This window comes from Carcharodon carcharias, chromosome 13 (genome assembly GCF_017639515.1).
Source record: "Carcharodon carcharias isolate sCarCar2 chromosome 13, sCarCar2.pri, whole genome shotgun sequence".
NCBI classification, from domain to species: Eukaryota; Metazoa; Chordata; class Chondrichthyes; order Lamniformes; family Lamnidae; genus Carcharodon; species Carcharodon carcharias.
The window spans coordinates 73702734-73728386 of NC_054479.1; the positions used below are offsets into that span (position 1 = coordinate 73702734).

The 25653-nt window shown below is 43.7% G+C and overlaps 1 protein-coding gene across 1 annotated transcript in view; it reads right to left on the minus strand.

Annotated features, from left to right (window-relative positions):
- Positions 1–25653, minus strand: part of LOC121285708 (breakpoint cluster region protein-like) — a 596997-nt gene that overhangs the window by 68692 nt on the left and 502652 nt on the right. Inside the window, exon 17 of the mRNA XM_041202403.1 lies at positions 3434–3499. Within this exon, the coding sequence (XP_041058337.1) occupies positions 3434–3499 (66 nt within the window). The remainder of the gene's footprint in view (positions 1–3433; positions 3500–25653) is intronic.

The following is a 25653-nucleotide window of genomic DNA, read 5'->3' on the forward strand; positions in this document are numbered from 1 at the left end:
TGCTTGACAAATCTACTGGAATTTTTCGAGGATGTAACTAGTAGAGTTGATGAGGGGGAGCCAATGGATGTGGTTTATTTGGACTTTCAGAAGGCTTTCGACAAAGTCCCACATAAGAGATTGGTGTGTAAAATTAAAGCGCATGGGATTGAGGGTAGTATATTGAGATGGATAGAAAACTGGTTTGCAGACAGGAAACAAAGAGTAGGAATAAATGGGTCTTTTTCTGAATGGCAGGCAGTGACCAGTGGAGTACCACAAGGATCAGTGCTGGGACCCCAGTTATTCACAATACATATTAATGATTTAGATGAGGGAATTAAATGTATTATCTCCAAATTTGCAGATGACACAAAGCTGGGTGGGAGGGTGAGCTGTGAGGAGGATGCAGAGATGCTACAGTGTGATTTGGACAAGCTGAGTGAGTGGGCAAATGCATGGCAGATGCAGTATAATGTGGATAAATGTGAGGTTATCCACTTTAGTAGCAAAAACAGGAAGGCAGATTATTATCTGAATGGCTATAAATTGAGAGAGGGGAATGTGCAACGAGACCTGGATGTCCTTGTACACCAGTCGCTGAAGGTAAGCATGCAGGTGCAGCAGGCGGTAAAGAAGGCAAATGGTATGTTGGCCTTCATAGCCAGAGGATTCAAGTACAGGAACAGGGATGTCTTGCTGCAATTGTCCAGGGCCTGGTAAGACCACACCTGGAATATTGTGTGCAATTTTGGTCTTATCTGAGGAAGGATGTACTTGCTAGAGAGGAAGTGCAGCGAAGGTTTACCAGACTGATTCCTGGGATGGCGGGACTGACATATGAGGAAAGATTGAGTTGATTAGGATTGTATTTGCTGGAGTTCAGAAGAATGAGGGGGGATCTCATAGAAACCTATAAAAGTCAAACAGGACTAGACAGAGTAGATGCAGGAAGGATGTTCCCGATGGTGGGGGAGTCCAGAACCAGGGGTCACAGTCTGATAATATGGGATGGACCATTTAGGACTGAGATGGGGAGAAATTTCTTCACCCAGAGAGTGGTGAGCCTGTGGAATTCATTACCACAGAAAGTAGTTGAGGCCAAAACATTGTATGTTTTCAAGAAGGAATTACATATAGCTCTTGGGGCGAAAGGGATCAAAGGGTATGGGGAGAAAGCGGGAGCAGGCTATTAAGTTGGATGATCAGCCATGATCATAATGAATGGCAGAGAAGGCCGAATGGCCTACTCCTGCTCCTAGTTTCTATGTAACTAATGATCACAATACAACTGACTTCCAGTTTGAAAGTGACATCCTCCAATCACAATCAAGAATATTAAATTTGAAGAAAGCCAATTACATAGGTATGAGGGGAGAACTGGCTAAGGTTGATTGTGCAAATAGGCTAAAAGTTATGGCAGTAAATAAACAATAGAATCATTTAAAGCAGCAGTTCCCAAACTGAGTTACAACCTCCAATGATTTGCAAGGTTAGCTTTAGGGGCTGTGAACTCCCCCTCCTCCGGAGCGGCAATGGCGACAGTAGAGGGGAGGGGGGAGGGAGGGGAGCTGGTTACAGCGAGTATGGCAGGGCTGATCTGTGTCGGGGGACCCGGGGTGGTGGTGGTGGTGGTGGTGTGGAGGATGATGGGGGATGGGGAGGGGGGGGATCATTAAATCAACAGTTAAACTTCTAAAGTTTCCATCATAAAAAATATTTTTTGTCTAATACGAGTGTTCTTTTACAGGGTAGTACATAGGATCATACCTACAATTCCCTGCCAGCAAATTCAGACCGTAGGCACGATGGGGGGCACATGAGAATAGCAAAAAACAGGATAGGACACTTCCCTAAAGGGCAAGGGGCCCAAATCAAATAGCCCTCTGCTTTATTAGTTTGTGGGTCAACTACATGGTAAAGACTTAGAGCTTGCAGGGGTGGGGATGCAGCAGGGAACAAGGGTCTAAAAATAGGAGCTTGTTTCCTATGTTACCTGCTCTTCCAATTAGAAGGAGAAGGTGCTGTGGGACTGGGGAGAGAAGAGGTGCTGTGGGGCCCAGGTTTTCGTAGGAACCAGCTTGTACCTTTTAAAAGGCACTTACAAAAATCAGGCTCCCTGGTGAATGGGGTCAGGAATCTGGAATTGGGTCCATTTTAAAAGGGCTGCCGAGTCATCCCGACTCGGTGAAAATCTAGCTAAAAAGAGTGCAGGGACTGAGGGATCAGGGAATCCATGTGCGTAGATCTTTGAAGCTGGCAGGAAATGCTGAGAAAATAATAAGCAAACTATGTGGGCTCATGGGCTTCATAAACAGAGGTATTGAGTCTAAAGACAGGGAAGCTATGTTGTTATAAAGCTCTGGTTAGGCCACAAGTAGAGTTCTGTATATAGTTCTGGTCACCATACTTTAGGAATGATGTGAGAGTGCAGAGGAGATTTACCAGAATAGTTCCAGGGATGAGGGATTTTAGTTAAGATTAATTTTTAGTTAGAATGGAGAAACAAGGGTCGTTCTCCTTGCAGCAAAGGACATTGGGGGGAGATTTGATCAAGATGTACAAGATTATGACATGGTAGACCAAGAAAAGCAGTTCCCATTAGCTGAGTTCAAGGACTAGAGTTTGGGCAAGAGATGAAGCGGGTTGTGAGGAAGAACTTTTTAATGCAGTAAGTGGTAATGACCAGGAACTCTCAGCCCATGAGGATGGTGGAAGTGGAGACGTACGATGATTTCAGAAGGAAATTGGATGAGCACTCAAGCTTGCAAGGCTACAGGGATACAGCTGAGGAACGGAACTGACCAGATTGTTCTACAGAGCGCCTTCATGGACTTCATCAGCTGAATGGCTTCCTTTTGTGCAGTAATGACTGATTCTTCCTACAAGATGCATTGTAGCAACTCACTAAGGCTCCTCCAACAGCACCTTCCAAACCCATGACTTCTACCACCTCAAAGAGCAAGGGCAGCAGGCACAGAGGAACACCACCGCCTTGCAACATCCCCTCTAAATCACACACCATCATCACTTGGAACTATATCACCGTTCCTTTGCTGATGCTGGGTCAAAATCCTGGAACTCCCTCCCTAAAGCACTATACCACATGGACTGCAGCGGGTCAGGAAGTCGGCCCACCACCCTGCCTTCTCAAGGGCAGTTGGAGATGGGTAATAAATTCTGGCCTTGCCAGCAAGGCTCACATCCCATAAATAAATTCAGCAATTCTTGTTCAAAACTGATAAATAAAACCTTCCACTCATAACTTGCCCTTTATTTGCAAATAGATTAGCATTCCATTTGTCAAATGAGTTCATTTTGCTTTTAACTTATCAACCTGATGTTTCTTAACATAACCCCTGCCAAACAAAAGCTCAGATTATAATTAATAGGAAAGAAACAATGTCATACGTTATCTCAGTGCCACTATTTACAGCTTAACACAGCAACATACCACATTCATTGCTATGACAGTTCTCTGCCAGTCCTTGTCCTTGTCCTGTAATGCTTGTGGCTCCAGCTGAAAACAAAAAAAGTTTTATTGATTACACAACAAAAAATAAAAGTTACAATCTATACATTCAGGCTCCTGAAGCTGGGCTTCCTGCTCGACTTTAATTTTGATTTTGTGGAGTCAATCTCTGACCAGCAAAATGATCATCATTAAAAGTCTGTTCGCATAGGGCCAACAGGTTTGAAGCCGGGTGGGAACTCAAAATCAGTGCATAGCTGTCTATCTGCCTGTCCGTCCTGTTTCCCATTTTACAGTGGGGCGGGAGCATCAGGTGCTCTGCCTGCCCTTGGGCCACAATTAACGGCCACTTAAGTACCTTATCCTTCTGCTGCTGATATTTCATCTGCAGCAGGGGTAGGCCTACACCAAGTTGGTAGCCTGGCAGCTTTTAATGGGCGAGCTGCTGCAGGATGAGTGAGCGGGCGGGGTGACTTTATTTGAGGGACCCTTGTGCCCATCGGAGACATGCCCTCCCCTTTAACCCCAGCCTCTCACTCACTTCACCCACTTGGCTGGGGCCTACCACCCAAGCCTTGCTGATATCCTGGACTTAACTAAAGTCCCTGCTCCATTAACTCCTGTTCTTCAGGGACTGCTTGTAGTCCAAGCAGTGGCCAGTGCACAAACTTGGCACTACTGGGACTACAGGGCTGAGGGGCAATCCAAGTGAGGGACGGGCACACCTTAGCCAATTAAAGTTCCATGAAGCGCTAAATGGCTGCAGGGCAGCTGGTATCAGCCGGGATGCAATCCCTGCCGACTTTTCAGATGGTAGGGCAGGAAATCCCACCGCCCAAAAGATCTTGCCCAGAAGGTACCTGTCAGTTTCTGGCCAACCGTGTGCACTTCAGCTAGGTTTTGATTAAGAAAAATCCAGCTTCTGTGTGTGCAGATAAACTTTCAGGGTGACACAGCATCTCAGTATGGTCTGTATGATTTAGCAAGCTGTTTAGCCAATGAAGCACAACTAGGGTCATGCGATATGCGCAATTTGTAAATTAAGATGAGTAATGAAAACATGTAAATTACTTCAAAGCACTTGAGACCTGGCTCTTGCATTATTTCCAGGTTTAGACAGTTTACATAGGTGAATATAAAAATATAGATCTGGGGGGAGTGAGATGGTGATGTAGTGATAATGTCACTGGACTAGTAATCCAGAGACTCAGGCTAATGCTGTGGGGATGTAGGTTCAATTCCCACCATAGCAGCTGGTGGAATTTGAATTTAATTAATGAGATCTGGAATTGAAATCTAATCGCAGTAATGGTGACCATGAAACTATCATCGATTATTGTAAACACCCATCTGGTTCACTAATGTCCTTCAGGGAAGGAAATCTGCCATCCTTACCTGGTCTGGCCTACATGAGGCTCCAGATCCACAGCAATGTGGTTGACTCTTAAACTGCCCTCTGAAATGACCTAGCAAGTCAATTGGTTTAAGGACAATTAGGGATGTGCAACAAATGCTGGCCCCACAAAAGAATAAATTAAAAAAAATCATGGTACTTAAGATGGGAAAAAGTATAATTGCCATGATTCTGCTTTGCAGCATTCACTTTTACTGGCCCCACTGCAGTCTTTTGAGGCCTGAATATCTACATGTGGGCAATGATTTTCACTGTTACATTTCCAATTAGTAACTGAAAGAATGGCTAATGAGGTTATGCCTTGGTGGGGATATCTTCTCAGGCTCCCATTCCTTCCTATTGTCTTCAAATCACTACAGCTAAGGTAAAACTAAAGCATTCAGATCTCCAGCTTCCACAGTATTTTGCTTTCACTTTAGTGCTGTGATCCTTGGCCAGGCCCCAAGTTGTTGGTGAGATCAGTTCGGAACCATTAAAGTTTTGTCTAAAGTAGACAAGTTTGAGATCCAAGACACTTACTAAGTGATGAAAGTCACAAAATTTCACGAGTTTTGAACAAACAAAAATAAATTTTACTGTACAAGGTTAGAAAGATAAAACAATTTACAATATCTATCTTATACTCTAACATTCAGGTTAAGTATGAGGTACATGTGAATTGACAAGCCAGCTGTGGTCGAACACACCACACTACACAATAAATACCAAATACAACCAAAACAAATTCCATGGATTTTGCAATAACCCACCCAGATGTCTGTAATACTGACTCAACCAATCTGTGAAACTTAGTCTCTCTCATGAGGGTTACCAACCTTCACCTTGCCTTGGGATTCTCTATAAAGGTTGCTCCAACTTGGACAGCTTCAACGACAGCCCCCCTTGCAGGATTTCAATCTCGCTTTCTGAGATTCCTTTCTTCTGGATTCCTGAGTACACTCGAGCATTAACTTAACACAATTTCAGCTCTTGGGCCAAGCCAAGCAGAGCACCACTGCGCCAAAGGGGTACCCTTTTTTTCATTGTTGGTGAGATCAGTTAGGAACCTGTAACGCTTTGTCTAAAGTAGACAAGTTTGAGATCCAAGACACTTACAACATGGGGTGTGGGTGTCGCTGGCAAAGCCAGCATTTATTACCCATCCCTAATTGCCCTTAGAGGGCATTTAAGAGTCAACTACATTGTTGTGGGTCTGGAGTCACATGTAAGCAAGACCAGATAAGGACAGCATGTTTCCTTCCCTAAAGGACATTAGTGAACCAGGTGAGTTTGTAAGACAATCGGCAATGGTTTTGTGGACATCATCAGACTTATAATTCCAGATTTTTGTTGAATTAAAATTTCACCATCTGCCATGGTGGGATTCGAATCCTGCAACACCCCCACCGCCACCTCCCCAAACCAAACTGGGTCTCTGCAATTGCAATACTAGTCCAGTAGTAATACCACTATGCCACCACCTTCCCAGGCCCACAGCATGAAGTCATCAACCTTTGGCTGCCTTCTTGGATCTTCAGGGCTTCTTCTGAGTCCTCTTTGATTACCAGAGCTTCTCGTGAGTCCTCGGTAATAGGTACCATGCTCCCCACAGACCTTTTCCTATTTGGAGCCTGTTTCTCTGCTCCTCTATTTTTCTTAAATTAACTGGGATCTGTTTGTGTCCCCTGTCTTTGTCTTTTACCTGGGACTTCCTTTTGGGACCTCTCTCTGTCCCCCTCCCTTGTCCCTCTCTCTGGGACACTTGTAGGAACCTCCCCCTGTTGGGAAATCAAAGTGGGAATTGGGAAAACTCAACCAGATGTGCAGCCAGGTAAAACAGCAGACAGATATGGCATGTAAAGAAGTTGTAAGACTCCTTGAAGAATCAATATGTAGCCATGGTAAAACACAAAGAGCTAAAAAGAACGTTGAATATTACTTCAGAAAAAGTTGCACTGGAACTACCAATAGCAATGAAACAATGCACTGAAGTCCAGGGTGAGTTGGCAAGAGGTTAACAAGAAAATACACTGTTGAAAGAATAGTTGATTGACCTTAAAGATCAAATGCAAAAGGATTGCATAACCATGCAGCAACATGAAGAAATGAAGAAACAGTAGAATGGAAGAATAGAAGAAACTCAAGGAAACTCTACAGAACTACAGGGAAACTCAACATGAAGTAGGCAAGCTTTGCAAAGAAAAACAAAGCCTGTTGAAGAATCGTAACATGCTATAAGGACACCTCAGGACAAAGCTTGTACTTCTGGAAAATTACGAAGAGAGGAAAAATGAATTTAACATCACTCCGAGCAAACTGAAGAGCCAGTTGGCGGAAAGACTCAACAATGTTGCACGTTCCAGGAGGAAGCCAAAAGCTGCAAGAAACAGACTGACGAATTGAAGAAGTAGTTGAATGAAAAAGACATGGCATTACACCATTGTGACATCACCATGCACCATAATGCATGGTGATCAGCTGTGATAATACAACAGGGTGTAGGCCATCACGTCCCAGGGATTTGTTGGATTTTAGTCCCTCAAGTCTTACAAATACATTTTCTCTGCTGATATTAAATTTTCTTGATTTCCTCATTCTTTTTAGCTCCTAAGTCACTGTCCATTTCGGTGTGAAACTTGTGGCTTCTACTGTGAAGACAGACCCAAAATATTTACATTCAAATTAGGAGCAGGAGCAGGCCGCTCTGCCATTCAATATGATCATGGCTGATCTGATTGCAACCTCCATTCCTTGTTCCCATTTACTCCCAATAACCTTTCACCCCCTTGCTTATCAAGAATCTATCTAGCTCTGCCTCAAAAATATTCAAAGACACTGCTTTCACTGCTTTTGAGGAAGAGAGTTCCAAAGACTCAGAATCCTCAGAGAAAAAAACTTCTCATCTGTCTCAAATGGGTGACCCCTTATTTTTAAACAATGACCCCTAGTTCTAGATTCTCCCACCAGAGATTTCTCCCACATCCTGTCCACATCCATTCCATCAAGACCCCTCAGGATCTTATGCTTCAATCAAATACCCTCTTACTCTTCTAAATTCCAGCAGATCCAAACCAAACCTGTCCAACCTTTCTTCATAAGACAACCCACCCATTCCAGGTATTAGTCCACTAAACCGTCTCTGAACTCCTTCCAATGCCTTTACATCCTTCCTTAAATAAGATGACCAATACTGTACATAGTACTCCAGATGTGGTCTCACCAATACCGTACATAACTGATATAAAGAAAATGTAATTTTTTTCCAATATCACTGGGGGATACTGTGAAGCAGGCTTGTAGGGGCTGTGTACATGTTGTGATTGTGTGTGTGACTAATTTAATTAAACTGAAGACAGTCAGGCTGCAAGGTTTAAATCATCAAAGGGCAGATGTGTTTGGTGGTGGCATCATGCTGGAGATGGTGGAAATGGCGGAGGATGATCCTTTGAATGTGGAGGCTGGTGGGGTGATAAGTGAGGACAAGGGGGACCCTATCATGATTCTGGGAGGGAGGAGAAGGCGTGAGGGCGGATGCGCAGGAGATGGGCCGGACATGGTTGAGGGCCCTGTCAACGACCATGGGTGGAAAACCTCGGTTAAGGAAGAAGGAGGACATGTCAGAGGAACTGTTTTTGAAGGTAGCATCATCGGAACAGATGCGACGGAGGCAAAGGAACTGAGAGAATGGGATGGAGTCCTTACAGGAAGCGGGGTGTGAGGAGCTGTAGTCAAGGTAGCTGTGGGAGTCGGTAGGCTTGTAATGGATATCGGTGGACTGTCTATCACCAGAGATTGAGACAGAAAGGTCAAGGAAGGGAAGTGTCAGAGATGGACCACGTGAAAATGATGGAGGGGTAGAGATTGGAAGCAAAATTAATAAATTTTTCCAAGTGCCGACGAGAGCATGAAGCAGCACCGAAGTAATCATCCTCCTTGTGCTCACTTATCACCCCACCAGCCTCCGCATTCAAAGGATCATCCTCCGCCATTTCCACCATCTCCAGCATGATGCATGATGGTTTTATACTGGCTTCTAACATTTTCCCTATGACAGATGTTAAGCTAACTGGCCTATAATTTCCTGCTTTCTGTCTTCCTGCCTTTTTGAATAAAGGAGTTACATTCGCTATTTTCCAATCTAATGGAACTTTCCCCAAATCTAGGGAATTTTGGCAAATGAAAACCAACGCATCAGCTATCTCACTAGCCACTGTTACTCACAATAAGTGTTTGCGGTGGAAGAGTTAATCCAGGTTGGTCTTTTGGTTAAAGCTGGTTTATTTCCAAGACAACGCCTCAGTACCACTAACTTGCTAGTAGCTTCCACACAAAGTGTTCCAGCTGTACCTTTTTATTTTATTCAGTTGCCCACCACCTGTTTAACTAGCGATTGGTTTTAACAAGATGATTGCCATATTAACAGATTCCCCTCATCTTTTTAAATTAAACTAAAAACTTGAACTTCTTTTTCCAAACAAACAGAAGGAAATAATGTCACTTATTTCCATGCCTATAATTCTCAAATTTCTTTTACCACACATATACACGCACAATTATAAAACAAAAATAATTTTTCATTGTAGCATTATAAGACACCTCTCTTCCAACAGTTAATAATTTCTTATAGCTGGCACCCCTCTTTGTAAAACAGTCTGATAGTTGGTGACTTGTGTCAACCCATTTTATCTTAGAGATGTCTTTTCTCTCTAACATCTCATTTATGCTGACTAGGTCTATTCGTAGTCTTTTTTTCCATGACACTTTTCATTGTCCCAAAGAGACCTGTTATCAACATAGCATTCTATGGGCAAACTTCTCCCACATTGCCCCTTATATAATATTTTGTCAATATATTGGACAAGTAAACCCCACATCTAATGCCTCTAATAAGGCTAATGTTTCAACAGCTAAGGTGCTTTTCGCTACCCTTTTTATTTTCCTGGCCTCCCAAGCCAGTGGGCAACATTTGTTGTTCTTTCGCATGAAGAATATGATGAACCCTGCTATGCTAGAGTACCCATCTGGAAGAGTGGCATGTGAAGCATCACTAAAAATGACTAACCTCATATCTTCTGGATCACCCAAGGCTGGAAACTTGAGCACACATCTCTCAGAATTTAATGTTTTTTTTTAAAAAGTGTTTTATTTGCTCTCAGAGTGTTTCATCATGGTACTCAGCTCCAACACATCATAGCTAGCGTCAGGCCTAGTCTGAGTGCACAACCAGTTCAACTGCCCAAACTTCTCAAGTGTTCCATTTCTTCCTTGTTAGCAGAATCCTCTTTTTGTGAGGATCTACCATGAGTTATTGGGATATTAATAACATTTTCTAGATAAGATTGTTGATTCAATGTCACTCCTAACTTGCTCTGCTTAATTTCTAAACCTATGTATTTAAAGGTCCCTGAAGCCTAACTTCTGACCTGGCATTCCTTCCTTATCTTCTTCATTACCCATTGTTCAAATTCTATAGACCCTACCCACAGGAAATCATCAACATGCATGATGAAGATCCCAGCTAGTTTCTCTTTATGGCACCAGTAGAACATCATCTGCCTTTAACTGAATGCAACCTATTTTCAACAAGACAGACCTCACGGAAAAAAAACTTACTCTTGATGCATCATTCAACCCATAAACACACTTATTCAATTTCCATAGCTTTTCTTCTACATCCCTGGCTTCTTTGGATGGTTTCAAAAAAAACTTCCCTTGGAAATCTCTCCACCAGTAAAAACGTAGCTTTTATATCAATCGATTTGCACTCCCAGGAATAGGATGCCAAAATGGCTAAAAAAAAAATCTTCAAGTTCACTTTCCCTGCTATAGGTGAGTCCACTCTGACGTCCTGATCTCCTAGTCTCTCTTTAAAGCCTCGGGCTACTAATCTCGCTTTGGTCTTATATGTGCCGTCTGGGAGTAGCTTTTCTGTACAGATCCATCTTTGAGATGAAGCTGGCTGTCCTATGTCAGGTATTTCAGAATATACCCCAAATTCCTTCCAACTTGCTAACTCTTTCTGTATGGCTTCCTTTATCAGCTTACTTTCCAATTTATTAGCAGCTACTAGCATCTCTCTGTCATAAGGACTTCTACTTCTATTGAGATTGCTAGCTTGCTCTCTAGTCCTCCTTGTTAAGCTATGGCCTCTACTCACATTCCTCTCCTCTCTGGACTGCTACTATATGATTGTCCTCCCATGTGAACAGAACTCCGTTCACAAGTCCACGATCTTTTCCTAGGGTCATGGCCACTTTCTGTCCACTGTCAGAACTCACACTGCACTTTCTGGGTTTCCACATCTTTACCTCGGTGTGCCAATCGATAGGTCTTGTCTCCTGTCCTTACTTCATCCTGCATATTTAGCCAAAGTTTGTATTTACCAGTGGCCTTTCCTGCTCTCCCTATGATGGTGGCATCTCTCCACACACTGGTCCCTTCTGGCAGGTATGTTACCTTTGTTCCTACTGTGGGTAACTGCATTTTTGGATGAATAGTGTTGTCCTGTATCTCAATATTACTTTGTTCATAGTCAGTCAACCCTGTATTTGCCGTCGTCTGCTCCTCGTAGTGTGTGTGTGTGTGTGGTGCGTGAAGTGCATGGTGCCTCCTCGCATTCTATTTCCTGTTCAACACCTGTAAAGGTATAGTTAATACCGATTAACTATGAAGAATGTACCCTAACAGTTTGATTACTGTGTTGCACAATCACTCCCTATAGCCTTGCCAGGTCCTTACCACTCATTCTGGCCTTCCCTTTTATAATCTACCATGTCTCCTTGTCTAAACTGTATTCCTGATGGCCTTATGAGGTGCTGTAGGGCTTGCCAAATTTTCTCCCAAACCTCAGCTTTAATGAAAGCTTTACTGCCCACTTGCAAAGCGTTCAGATGAGCAGAAAAAGTGGAGCTAATGCCAGTCCTTTCTAGAGCAGGGGGAGCACCTGACAACACCAAAAGTAACTTCGGATTTCTTCCGTGCGCTAACTGATATGGATTGTACCTCCCAACCATTTGCAGAATTCTTTGCATGCACCACCCATGCTAGCGCCGTTTGCAGTTTACAAACTAGCTGGTTGATCAGCTAATATTTTATGCAACATGTCATCTACTACTGCATGGTTTTTTTCCCATTACTAAACAGGCTTTCAGCTGCAATGTGCATAACTATGATGTTTAAATTTTTACACATATCTCAAAATTCCTCACTGGCAAATTCCCCACCATTATCTGTGAGGAACTTCGTTGGTGTTCCTAATCCTGTTCCTACCCATTTCTCCTTGTCCTTATTGACAATGGTCCTTTTGTCTTTACTATGTATCACAGTGGATAGACTAAATCTGGTTGCCATATTTATGAAGTGTAGTAAAAAAATACCCCTATCCTTGTCCCAAACTTTCAAGTCCATTGCATCATTAAACTCCCTGGCTTGTGGCAAGCTCACAACAGGTGGTGTCTTGCAATGTTTAAGGCAAATTTCACACTCAGCAGTGAATTGTTCAATAAGATCATCCTTTGTCAACCACCCCGCATCTCGAAGCACAGTCTTCAGTTTCTGTGGTGCCGGATGTGCAAGCTGTAATTTCCAAATGATCATCTTCTTGTCCACCAAATTCTCATTCTCAGCAGTTAACTTTTTGATGAGAAATCTCTAGTTTCCTTCCTAGTGGTAGGTGGTAATGGCCTGAACGAGTAAAATGGAGATCCACATTTTTCCCAAACATGACTGCTCTATCATTCTTCATATCTAGTGTCATCTGAGCCTTCTTCATCGCAGATAGACTCAACAATAGCGGTATCTCACTAGAAACCACATCAGTACTGATAGATAGATAGATAGATTGATCCCTGTTATCTTACAAGGGAGGACCATCTGCTTGGAGGATGTTAATGTATTGTCATCTCTGAACCTGAAGCAGGTAGAGCTTTCATACTCCTTGACCTTCCGATGGTCTGCCTCATCGAGAGACTCCAGATAGCAGTCGAGCCAGTCCATGCCGCACACCACTGTCCAGAACTACACAGTTGAAGGAATCTACCATCAAGCTACTCATCACTGAGTTCAAACTCTCAGTGACCAATACAAGTCCATCATGGCAGTCACCATCATCATTTTCAGTTTCAGATGAATCTGTCTCGTGGGTCACTTCAGAAACACAATTCCTTCGCCGTGGGCAGTTCATTGCGTAATGGTACTGGGAATCACATCGAAAATACCGATTAACCATCCTCTGCTACCATGTTACTTACAATAAGAGTTTCTGGTGGAAGAATTAATCTCGGCTGGTCTCTTGGTTAAAGCTGGTTTATTTCCAAGACAACCTCTCAGTGCTACTAACTTCCTAGTTGCTTCCACAAAAAGTGTTCCAGCTGTACTTTTTTATTCTATTCAGTTGGGATAATTAATGCCCATCACCTGTTTAACTAGCAATTGGTTTTAACAAGATGGTTGCCATATTAACAGCCACTTTTTTTAAGACCCTAGGACGAAGTCTATCAGGACCCAGGGACTTCTCAGCCCGCAGCTCCAACAATATACTCAGTACCATTTCCCAGGTGATTGCAATTTTTCTGAGTTCCTCCTTCCCTTCCATTTCCTGATTTACAGCTATTTCTGTGATGTTACTTGAACCCTCTATAGTGAAGACCGATGCAAAATACCTGTACAATTCATCTGCCATCTCCTTATTTTCCATTATTAATTCCCAGACTCACTTTCTACAGGACCAACGTTCACTTTGTTAGTTCTTTTTTTAAAATATCTATAGACACCATTACTACTTTTATGTTTCTATCTGGGTTTCTCTCGTAGTCTAATTTTTTCCCTCCTTATTAATCTCAGTCATGCTTTGCTGGTGTTTTATTTTCTACCAATCTTCTGACTTGCTGCCCATCCTTGCACAATTATATGCTTTTTCTTTAAGTTCGATACTATCTTTAACTTTTTTAGTTAACCACAGATGGTGGGTCCTCCCCTTGGAATTGTTCTGTCTCGCTGGAATGTATCTATTATATGCATTCTGAAATATCCCTTTAAATGTCTACACTGCATCGTTATTGATCTATCCCTTAACCTATTTGCCAATTCACCACGGCTGGCTCTGCTTTCATAATTACCCTCATTTAAGTTTAATACCAGTCTTGGACCCAGTCTTCTCTCCCTCATACTGAATGTAAAATATTATGATCTCTTTTACCAAGGAGCACTTTCACCATGAGGTCATTAATTAATCCTATCTCGTTGCAAAATACCAGGTCTAGTTTAGCCTGCTCTCTGGTTGGCTCCTGCAGCCATGTCTCTGTGATGGCTATCAGATCATACTTATTTATTTCTATGTCAGCTATCATTTCATCTGTTTTGTTTCGAATGCTACATGCGTTACAGAGCCTTTAGTTTTGTCCTTTTATGATTTTTGTAATCTCCAGCCTTATCTGCTGATTGACTCAAATTTGTACTCTCTATCCCTTCCTGTCACGATCTGTTTATCATTTCCCATATTAGTGCCTTTCTCTATTGCCTTGTGATTACTCGTTGATTTCTCACTTCTTTGCAAATTTGATCCTTTGCCCCCTCTATTTAATATAAAATCCTTCCTACTTCCCTAGTTACATGGCTCATTATATCATTGGTCCCAACATGGTTCAGGAGAGGACAGTCCCAACAGCTCAACCCCCGCTTTCCCCAGTACTGGTGCTGGTGCCCTATGAACAGGAACCAATTTCTCCCACATTGGTCTATGAGCCATGCATTAATTTCTCTAATCTTATTTGCCCTATGCCAATTTGCAAGTGGCTCAGGCAATAATTCAGAGATAATACCTTTGTAGTTCTGCTTCTTAATTTGGTGCCTAGCTTCTCATATTGACTATGCAGAACCTTCTTCCTTGTCCTGCCTATGTCATTGGTGCCTACATGGACCACGATGACTGGATCCTCCCTCTCCCACTCCCACTCCAGGCCCCTCTCTAGTCCTGAGATGTCTTGAACTCTGGTACTGGGCAGGCAACACAGCCTTCTGGACTCTTGTTCTTTGCTGCAGAGAACAGTGTCAATCCCCCTCACTAGTAGTCTCTCCTACCACTACATTCCTTTTTGCTCCCCCCAATTGAATGGCTTCCTGTACCATGGCCAGTGAGCTCATCCATTCTGCAGCCCCCACTCTCATCCAAACAAGCTGAAAGAACCTCAGACCTGTTGGACAATGGCAAAGGCTGAGGCTCCTACCCTTTGGGTCCCCTTACCTGCCTCACTCGCACCCTCTTGTCCCAAACCACTGACCAAATCAGAAGACTCTACTCTAGTGCAAACTTGTCCAGATAACTTCCCCCCTCTCTGATGAAAAGCAGCTTGGTTTCCAACTCAATGATTCTGAGCCAAAGCTCCTTGGTCCACACACTGGGACATTACTCAGGTGTGTACACCAGAACTTTTGTTTTATTCATTCAAAGGATGTGGGCTTCACTGGCCGGGTCAGCATTTATTGCCCATCCCTATTTGCCCTTGAGAAGGTGGTGGTGAGCTGCCTTCTTGAACCTCTGCAGTCTATGTGGTGTAGGAACACCCACAGTGCTGTTAGGAAGGGAGTTCCAGGATTTTGACCCAGCGACAGTGAAGGAACGGCCAATATATTTCCAAGTCAGGATGGTGAATGACTTGGAGGGCAACTTCCAGGTGCTGGTGTTCCCATCCATCTGCTGCCCTTGTCATTCTAGGTGGTAGTGGTTGTGGGTTTGGAAGGTGCTATTGAAGGAGGCTTGGTGAATTCCTTCAGTACATTTTGTAGATGGTACACATTGCTGCTGCTGTCTGTTGGTGGTGGAGGGAGTGAATGTTTGTGGATGTACTGCCGATCAAGCGGCTGCTTTGTCCTGGATGGTGACAAGCTAGTTGAATGTCGTTGGAGCTGCACTCATCCAGGCAAGTGCAGAGTAACCCATCACACTCCTGAATTGTGCCTTGTAGATGGTGGACAGGCTTTGGGGAGTCAGGAGGTGAGTTACTCATCGTACGATTCCTGGTCTCTGACCTGCTCTTGTAGCCACAGTATTTATATGGCTAGTCCAGTTCAGTTTCTGGTCAATGGTAACCCCTTGGATGTTGATACTGGGGGATTCAGTGATGGTAATGCCATTGAACATCAAGGGGTGATGGTTGGATTATCTCTTGTTGGAGATGGTCATTGCCTCACCTTGTAATGGCGTGAATATTACTTGCCACTTGTCAGCCCAAGGCTAGATGTTGTCCAGGTCTTGCTGCATTTGGACATGGACTGCTTCAATATCTGAGGAATTGCGAATGGTGCTGAACATTGTGCAATCATCAGAACAATCATCACTGAAACTTCCCAATTCTGACCTTATGATGGAAGGAAGGTCATTGATGAAACAGCTGAAGATAGTTGGGCCAAGGGCACTACCCTGAGGAACTCCTGCAGTGATGTCCTGGAGCTGAGATGAGTGACCTCCAACAACCACAACCATCTTCCTTTTGCTAGGTATGACTCCAACAAGTGGAGAGTTTTCCCCCTGATTCCCATTGACTCCAGTTTTGCAAGGATTCCTTGATGCCACACCCGGTCAAATGCTGCCTTGATGTCAAGGGCAGTCACTCTCAGCTCACTTCAGGAGTTCAGCTCTTTTGTTCATGTTTGAACCAAGACTGTAATGAGGTCAGGAGCTGAGTGGCCCTGGTGGAACCCAAACTAGCAATCAGTGAGCAGGTTATTGCTCAGCCAGTGCGACTTGATAGTACTGTTGATGACCCCTTCCATTACTTTACTGATGATGATCGAGAATATACTGTTGGGGCAGTAATTGCCAAGGCTGGATTTGTCCTAATTTGTGTGTACAGGACGTACCTGGGCAATTCTCCACTTAGCCAGATAGATGCCAGTGTTGCAGCTGTACTGGAACAGCTTGGTTAGAGGCGTGGCAAGTTCTGGAGCACATGCCTTCAGTACTATTGCCCAAATGTTGTCAGGGCCTATAGCCTTTGCAGCATTTAGTGCTTTCAGGGTGCCTTCATTCTGAGGTCATTCATTAATCTTGTCACATTACACAATACCAAATCTAATATAACCTACTGTCTGCTTGGTTCCAGGATATGCTGCTCTAAGAAACTATCTTGAAAGCATTCTATGAACTCCTCATCCAGGCTACTACCATCAATCTGATTTTTCCAGTTTATATGTAGATTAAAATCAGCCATGATTATTGCCGTCCCTTTATCATAAGCACCCAATATTTCTTCTTGTACACTTTGTCCTACATTGTGGTTACTGTTAGGGGGCCTGTAGACCACGCCCACTAGTGACTTCTTTCCGCTACTATTCCTTAACTCCATCCAAACTGATTCACAACCTAATCTCCCGAACCAAGGTCATCTCTAACTATTGCATAAATGCCATCCTTGATCAACACCTTTACCTAGCTTCCTATTCTTCTTGAATGTCATATATGCCTCAATATTCAGGACCCAATCATTGTCATCTTGTAGCCATCCCTGTAATGGCTATCAGGTCATGTTTATTTACTTCATTGTGTACTATTAATGCTATGCACATTCATTGCACAGCCTTTAGTTTTGTCTTGTTGTCAACTTTGTAACATCTAGTCTCGACTATCAGTGTATTCTTCAGTTTCATCCCCCTGCCCCTTCCGGCTATTCTATGACCCTCATTTCCTATATTACAATCATGGTCTCCTGCCTTGAATCTACCCCTTGATTTGCCACAGCTACCCAAGCTTGATCCCTCACTCCCCCCTTGTTTCGTTTAAAGGCCTCTCTACTTCTCTAGTTATGTGATTTACAAGAGCACTCGTCCCAGCATGGTTCAGGTGTCCCAATGGTACAGCCCCCACTTTCCCCAGTACTGGTGCCAGTGCCCCACAGACTGGAACCCAGTTGTCCCACACCAGTCTTTGAGCCATGCGTTCATCTATCTAATCTTATTTGTCCTATGCAAATTTGCATGTGGCTCAGGTGATAATCCAGAGATTATTACTTTTCAGGTTCTGCTTCTTCATACGGTACCCAGCATCTCAAATTTACTATGCACAACTTACTTCCTTGTCCTGCCACGACAATGAATCCTCCCCTTCCCACTGCAAGTTCCCCTCCAGCCCTGAGTAGATGTTCCAAATCCTGGCACCGGGCAGGCAACACAGCCTTCTGGACTCTTGCTCTTTGCTGCAGAGAACAGTATCAATCCCCCTCACTATACTATCCCCCGCTACCATTACATTCCTGTTTGCTCCACCTGCTTGAACAGCTTCCTGTACCCTGGTACCATGGCCAGCCTGCTCATCCACCTTGCAGTCCTCGCTTTCATCAATATAGGCTGTGAGCACCTCAAGCCTGTTTTGACAATAGTATCCAGCTATTCACAATATGTATCAACGATCTGGATGAGGGAACCAAATGTAACATTTCCAAGTTTGCTGATGACACGAAACTTGGTGGGAATGTGAGCGATGAGGAGGGTATTAAGAGGCTTCAAGGCGATTTAGACTGAGTGAGTGGGCAAATACATGACAGATGCAGTATAACGTGGATAAATGTGAAGCATTCCACTTTGGTAGGAAAAGCAGAAAGGCAGAGTATTATTTAAATGGCGATAGATTGGGAAAACAGAATTACCTGGAAAAACTCAGCAGGTCTGGGAGCATCGGCGGAGAAGAAAAGAGTTGACGTTTCGAGTCCTCATGACCCTTCGACAGAACTTGAGTTCGAGTCCAAGAAAGAGTTGAAATATAAGCTGGTTTAAGGTGTGTGGGGGGGTGGAGAGAAAGAGAGAGAGAGAGAGAGAGAAGTGGAGGAGGTTGGTGTGGTTGTAGGGACAAACAAGCAGTGATAGAAGCAGATCATCAAAAGATGTCACCAACAAAAGAACAAAAGAACACATAGGTGTTAAAGTTGGTGATATTATCTAAACGAATGTGCTAATTAAGAATGGATGGTAGGGCACTCAAGGTATAGCTCTAGTGGGGGTGGGGAGAGCATAAAAGATTTTAAAATATTTAAAAATAATGGAAATAGGCAGGAAAAGAAAAATCTATATAATTTATTGGAAAAAAAAAGGGGGAAATAGAAAGGGGGTGGGGATGGAGGAGGGAGTTCAAGACCTAAAGTCGTTGAATTCAATATTCAGTCCGGAAGGCTGTAAAGTGCCTAGTCGGAAGATGAGGTGTTGTTCCTCCAGTTTGCGTTGGGCTTCACTGGAACAATGCAGCAAGCCAAGGACAGACATGTGGGCAAGAGAGCATTCCACAGCTGCAACCTAACACCTGTCCTGCCATTGTTATTTGTTATTTAGTTCACTTAATTATTCACCTAATTAACTTAGAATAACTCCTATGTATGCCATACCTCTTTGCCTGTGGACTGAATTCCCACATGAGCCTAATTTTCTATTCACTCAGTCTCCATCTCACTCTGGCATAGTCGCCTGTCTCCTCATGCACCCCTTACTGACTGTGCAGTTTGAAAAGCTTGCCTCTTTTATAGGCCCTCTGATGAGTCACTAGCTAGTTTAGTGTCCTGCTACAGTAATTACCACCACTTGAACCAACTGCTTTCAGGTGTTTGGCATAACTTCCACTCCAGGTAGTTCTTTATTTAACAAGCTAATCAAACTTACTTGAAGGTTAGTACTATGTCAGGTATTGATTCGTAATCTACAGTTAAAAACTGAAAAGGACTTACCAGAACTTATCACATGAACCTAATTGACTACTCATTCAGTCTCCATATCACTCCGGTGTAGTCGCCCATCTCCACATCCGCCCCTTACTGATTGCGCACTGGGACCTGACTCAGGAGCGCGCACTGGGACCTGACTCAGGAGCGCGCACTGGGACCTGACTCAGGAGCGCGCACTGGGACCTGACTCAGGAGCAGGAAATCTATTTCCTTCTTAATTATATTCAGTGACCTGGCTTCCACAGCCTTCTGTGGTAGAGAATTCCATAGGTTCACCACCCTCTGAGTGAAGATGTTTTCTCTCATCTCAGTCCTAAATGGTTTACCCCATATCCTGAGAGTGTGACCGCTTGTTCTAGACACCCGAGCCAGCGGAAATATCATCCCTGTATCTAGTCTGTCCATCCCCGTTAGAATTTTATAAGTTTCAATGAGATCTCCTCTCATTCTTCTAAACTCCAGTGAATACAGGCCTAGTCCATAAGACATAGGAGAAGTAGACCATTCGGCCCACTGAGTGTGCTCCGCAATTCAATGAGATCATCGCTGTTCTGATAATCCTCAACTCCACTTTCCTTCCTTTTCCCCATAGCTCTTGATTCCCTTACTGATTAAAACTCTACCTCAACCATGAAATTACTTAAAGGCCTAGCTTCCACAGCCTTCTCTGGTAGAGAATTCCATAGGTTCACCACCCTCTGAGTGAAGACGTTTTCTCTCATCTCAGTCCTAAATGGTTTACCCCATATCCTGAGAGTGTGACCACTTGTTCTGAGTCAAGGCCCACTGTGGTAAATAATTCCACAGAATCACCACCCTCAGAGAAGAAATTCCACCTCATCTCTGTCTTAAATGGGTGACCCCTTACTCTGAGATTATGCCCACTGTTCCTAGACTCTCCCACAAGGGGAAACAGCCTCACAGCATCCACCTTGTCAAGCTCCCTAAGAATCTTATATGTTTCAATAAGGTCGCCTCTCATTTTTCTGAACTCCAATGAGTACAGGCCCAACTTAGTCAACCTCTCCTAATAAGAAAATCCGTCCATGCCCAAGATCAACCTAGTGAACCTTTTCTGGACTGCTTCTCGTGCCAGTATATCTTTCCTTAGATAAGGGGACCAAAACTGTTCACAGTATTCTAGGTGTGGTCTATCTAGTGCCTTGTATAGTTTTAGCAATAGTTTTAGTTGGCCCAATCTCTCCTCATACGACAATCCTGGAATCCCAGGAATCTGTCTGGTGAACCTGCACTGCACTCCCTCTTTGGCAAGTATATCCTTTCTTAGTTGAAGAGACCAAAACTGCACATAATACTCCAGGTGTGATCTCACCAAGGTCCTGTACAGCTACAGTAAGACATCTTTACTCCTACAGTCATGTCCTCTTGCAATGAAGGTCATATGCCTTCCTGCTTGCTGCACCTCCATGCTTGCTTTCAATGAATGTTGTACAAGGACACCCAGGTCCCTTTGTACATCAACATTTCCCAATCTAACACCATTTAAATAATACTCTGCCATTCTGTTTTTCCTACCAAAGCGATAACTTCACACTTATCCACGTTATACTGCATCTGCCATGTATTTGCCCACTCACTCAACCTGTCTAACTTGCCTTGAAGCCTCTTGACACCCTCCTCATCACTCACATTCCCGTCAAGTTTTGTGTTGTCAGCGAACCTGGAAACATTACATTTGGTTCCCTCATCCAAATCATTGCTATATATAGTGAATAGCTGGTGCCCAAGCACTGATCCCTATGGTACTACACTAGTCACTGCCTGCCACTCCGAAAAAGATTCATTTATTCCTACTCTCTGCTTCCTGTCTGCTAATCAATTCTCAATCCATGCTAATATATTACCCTCAATCCCATGTGCTCTAATTTTACAAACTAACCTCTTATGTGGGACTTTATCAAAAGCTTTCTGAAAAACCAAACACACCACATCCACTGGCTCTCCCTTATCTATTCTGCTAGTTATGCCCTCAGAACTCCAGCAGGTTTGTCAAACACGATTTCCCTTCCATAAATTAACGTTGACTTTGTCTAATCCTGTTGATATTTTCTAAGTGTCCTGTTAGTACATCCTTTATAATAGACTCTAGCATTTTCCCTATTACTGATGTTAGGCTAATTGGTCTGTAATTTGCTGTTTTCTCCCTCCCTCCTTTTTGAAATAGTGGGGTTACATTTGCCACCCTTCAATCTGCCAGGACTGTTCTAGAATCTACAGAATTTTGGAAGATGACAACCAACGTATCCACTATTTCCATGGCCACCTCCTTTACTACACTGAGATGTAGATTATTGGGCCCTGGGGATTTACCAGCTTACAGTTCCATTAATTTCTCTAGAACTATTGTTTTAGTAATACTAATTTCCTTCAATTCCTCCTTCTCATTAGACCTTTGGTTCGCTAGTACTTCTGGGGAGTTACTTGCGTCTTCCACCGTGAAGACAGAACTAAAGTAGTTGCTTTGCAATTTCCTTATTCTTGATTTTAAATTTTCCTGTTTCAGACTGTAAGGGACCTACATTTGTCTTCACTAAGCTTTTTCTTTTTAGATACTTTAGAAGCTTTTACAGTCTGCTTCTATGTTCCTTGCGAGTTTACTCTCATACTCTATTTCCCCCCCCTTGATTAATCTCTTGATCCTCCTTTGCTGAATTCTAAACTGCTCTCAATTCCCAGGCTTGCTACTTTTTCTAGCAACTTCATATGACTCGTCTTTGGATTTAACACTAGCCTTAATTTCTTTTGTTACCCAAGGTTGGGCCATTTTTCCTGTTGTGCTTTTGTGCCAGAAAAGAATGTATAGCTGCTGTAATGCATTCATTCGTTCCTTAATTATTAGCCATTGTCTATCCATTGCCATGTCTTTTAATGAAGGTCCCCAATCTATCTGAGCCAATTCATGCTTCATACCTTAGTAGTTTCCTTTAAGGTTTAGGACCCTAGTTTCAGATCAAACTACTTGACTTTCATTCCTAATAATGGATTCTGTCATGTTGTGGTTACTGTTCCCTAAAGGACCCTGTACAACAACATTATTAATTAAACCCTTCTCATTGCACAATACCAAATCCAGGATAGCCTGTTCTGTAGTCGGTTCCTTGACATTCTGGTCTAAAAAACACATCATGTACACACTCCAGGAATTGATCTGCCACAGTGTTATTGCTAATTTGGTTTGCCTGGTCAAGCCCAAATCAAACTGGAAGAACAACACCTCATCTTCCGACTAGGCACTTTACAGCCTTCCAGACTGAATATTGAATTCAACAACTTTAGGTCTTGACCTCCCTCCTCCATTCCCACCCCTTTTCTGTTTCTTCCCCCTTCATTTTGTTTTTTTCCATTATATAGATTTTTCTTTTCCCACCTATTTCCATTATTTTAAAATATTTTTAAATCTTTTATGCTCCCCCCACCCCCACTAGAGCTATACCTTGAGTGCCCTACCATCCATTATTAATTAGCACATTTGTTTAGATAATATCACCAACTTCGACACCTATGTGTTCTTTTGTCCTGCTGTCTGACATCTTTTGATGATCTGCTTCTATCACTGCTTTTGCCTACAACCACACAACCCCCTCCACTTCTCTCTTCCGCACCCCCCCCACCACCTTAAACCAGCTTATATTTCACCCCTTCCTGGGATTCACCTAGTTCTGTCGAAGGGTCATGAGGACTCGAAACGTCAACTCTTTTCTCCGCCGATGCTCCCAGACCTGCTGAGTTTTTCCAGGTAATTCTGTTTTCGTTTTGGGTTCCACCAGGGTCACTCAGCTTCTGACCTCATTACAGTCTTGGTTCAAACATGGACAAAAGAGCTGAACTCCTGAGGTGAAGTGAAAGTGACTGCCCTTGACATCAAGGCCACATTTGACTGAGTGTGGCATCAAGCAGCCCTAGCAAACCTGGAGTCAATGGGGATTAGGGGAAAACTCTCTGCTGGGTGGAGTCTTACCTCGCACAAAGGAAGATGCTTGTTGTTAGAGGTTACTCCTTTCTCAGCTCCAGGACATCACTGCAGGTATTCCTTAGGCTAGTGTCCTAGACCCATCCATCTTCAGTTGCTTCATCAATGACGTTCCTCTCATCCTAAGATCAGAGGTGGGGATCGTTGATCATTGCACAATGTTCAGCACTATTCGTAACTCCTCAGATACCGAAGCAGTTCATGTCTAAATGCAGCAAGACCTGGATAACATCCAGACTTGGGCTGACAAGTGGCAAGTAAGATTCATGCCATACAAGTGCCAGGCAATGACCATCTCCAATAAGAGACATTCTAACTATCACCCCTTCATGTTCAATGGCATTACCATTGCTGAATCCCCACTATCAACATCCTGGGGGTTACCACTGACCAGAAACTGAGCTGGATTAGCTACAAGACCAGGTCAGAGGCTGGGTATCCTACGGCGAGTGACTCACCTGCTGACTCCCCAAAGCCTGTCCAACATCTACAAGGCACAAGTCAGGAGTGTAATGGAATACTCCCCAATTGCCTAGATGAGTGCAGCTAAGAAGCTTGACACCATCCAGAACAAAGCAGCCCGCTTGACTAGCACCCCATCACAAACATTCACTCCCTCCATCATCGATGCACAGTGGCAGCAGTGTACCATCCACAAGATGCACTGCAGAAACACACCAAGGCTCCTTAGACAGTGCCTTCCAAAGATGCGATCACAACCATCTAGAAGGACAAATACAGCAGATACATGGGAACATCACAATCTGGAAGTTCCCCTCCAAGCCACTCACCATCTTGACTTGGAAATGTATCACTGTTCCTTCAGTGTTGCTGGGTCAAAATTGTGGAACTCCATTCCTAACAGCACTGTGGGCATACCTACACCACATGGACTGCAGCGGTTCAAGAAGGCAGCTCACCACCAGCTTCTCGAAGGCAATTAAGGATGTGCAATAAATGGTGGCCTAGTCAGCGAAGTCCACATCCCTTGAACGAATGAAAAAAAAAACTAACAACGTCACACCACCTCCTTTTCCTTTTTGCCGGCCTGTCCTAAATATCGAGTACCCTTCGATATTCAGTTCCCAGCCTTGGTCACCCTGCAGCCATATCTCTGCAATCGCGATCATATCGTACCCATTTACATCCATTTGCGCTGTTAATTCATCTACCTTATTGTGGACGCTCGTGCATTCAGATACAGTGCCCTTCGACTTGTCCTTTTAACATTTTTACACTTTTTTTGTACTATGGCCCTATTTGCTGCTAGCCCTTGTTTCCCCTGCCTTCTACTTTTGCTTTAAACTTTTCTGTCTTTCATTCCTATCTTTGTTTCCTTCTCATGTTTCCCCACTCAGGTTCCCATTCCCCTGCCAGTCTAGTTTAAACTCTCCCCCACAGTGCTAGAGAATACCCCTACGAGGCTATTGGTTCCGGTCCTTCTGGGGAGCAACCTGTCCAGCTTGTACAGGTCCCATCTTCCCTAGATTCGGTCCCTATGCCTTAAGAATCTAAATTCCTCCCTCCTACACCAGCCACGCATTTATCTGATCTATTCTCCTATTCCTGATCTCGCTAGCACGTGGCAGTGGGAGTAATCCCAAGACTATTATCTTTGAGGTCCTGCTTTTTAATTTATTTCCTAGCTCGCTTTATTCTGCTTTCAGGATCTCACCCGTCTCTTTATATCTGTTGTTGGTACCAATATGGACCATGACCTCTGGCTGTTCACCCTCCCCCTTCAGAATGTCCTGCAGCTGCTGAGTGGCATTTTTGACCCTGGCAGCAGGGAGACAACATACCCTCCTGATGTCAGTCTGCAGCCTCAGAAACATCTGTTACCCTAATGATAGAAGGCCCTATCACTATTGCTCTTCTAATCTTCCTTCCCACCACACCCCGCCCCGTGCAGCTGTGCCACATGAGGTGCCATGGACTTGGCTCTTATTGCATTCACCTGTGAAACCATCTCCCCCAGCAGTATCCAAAATGGAAAATCTGTTAGAGAGGGAGATGGATCCAGGGGACTCCTGCACTCCCTGCCTAGTGCATTTACTCTGTCTGGCGGTCACCCATTCCCTTTCTGACTGTGCACTCTTTACCTGTGGTGTGACCACCT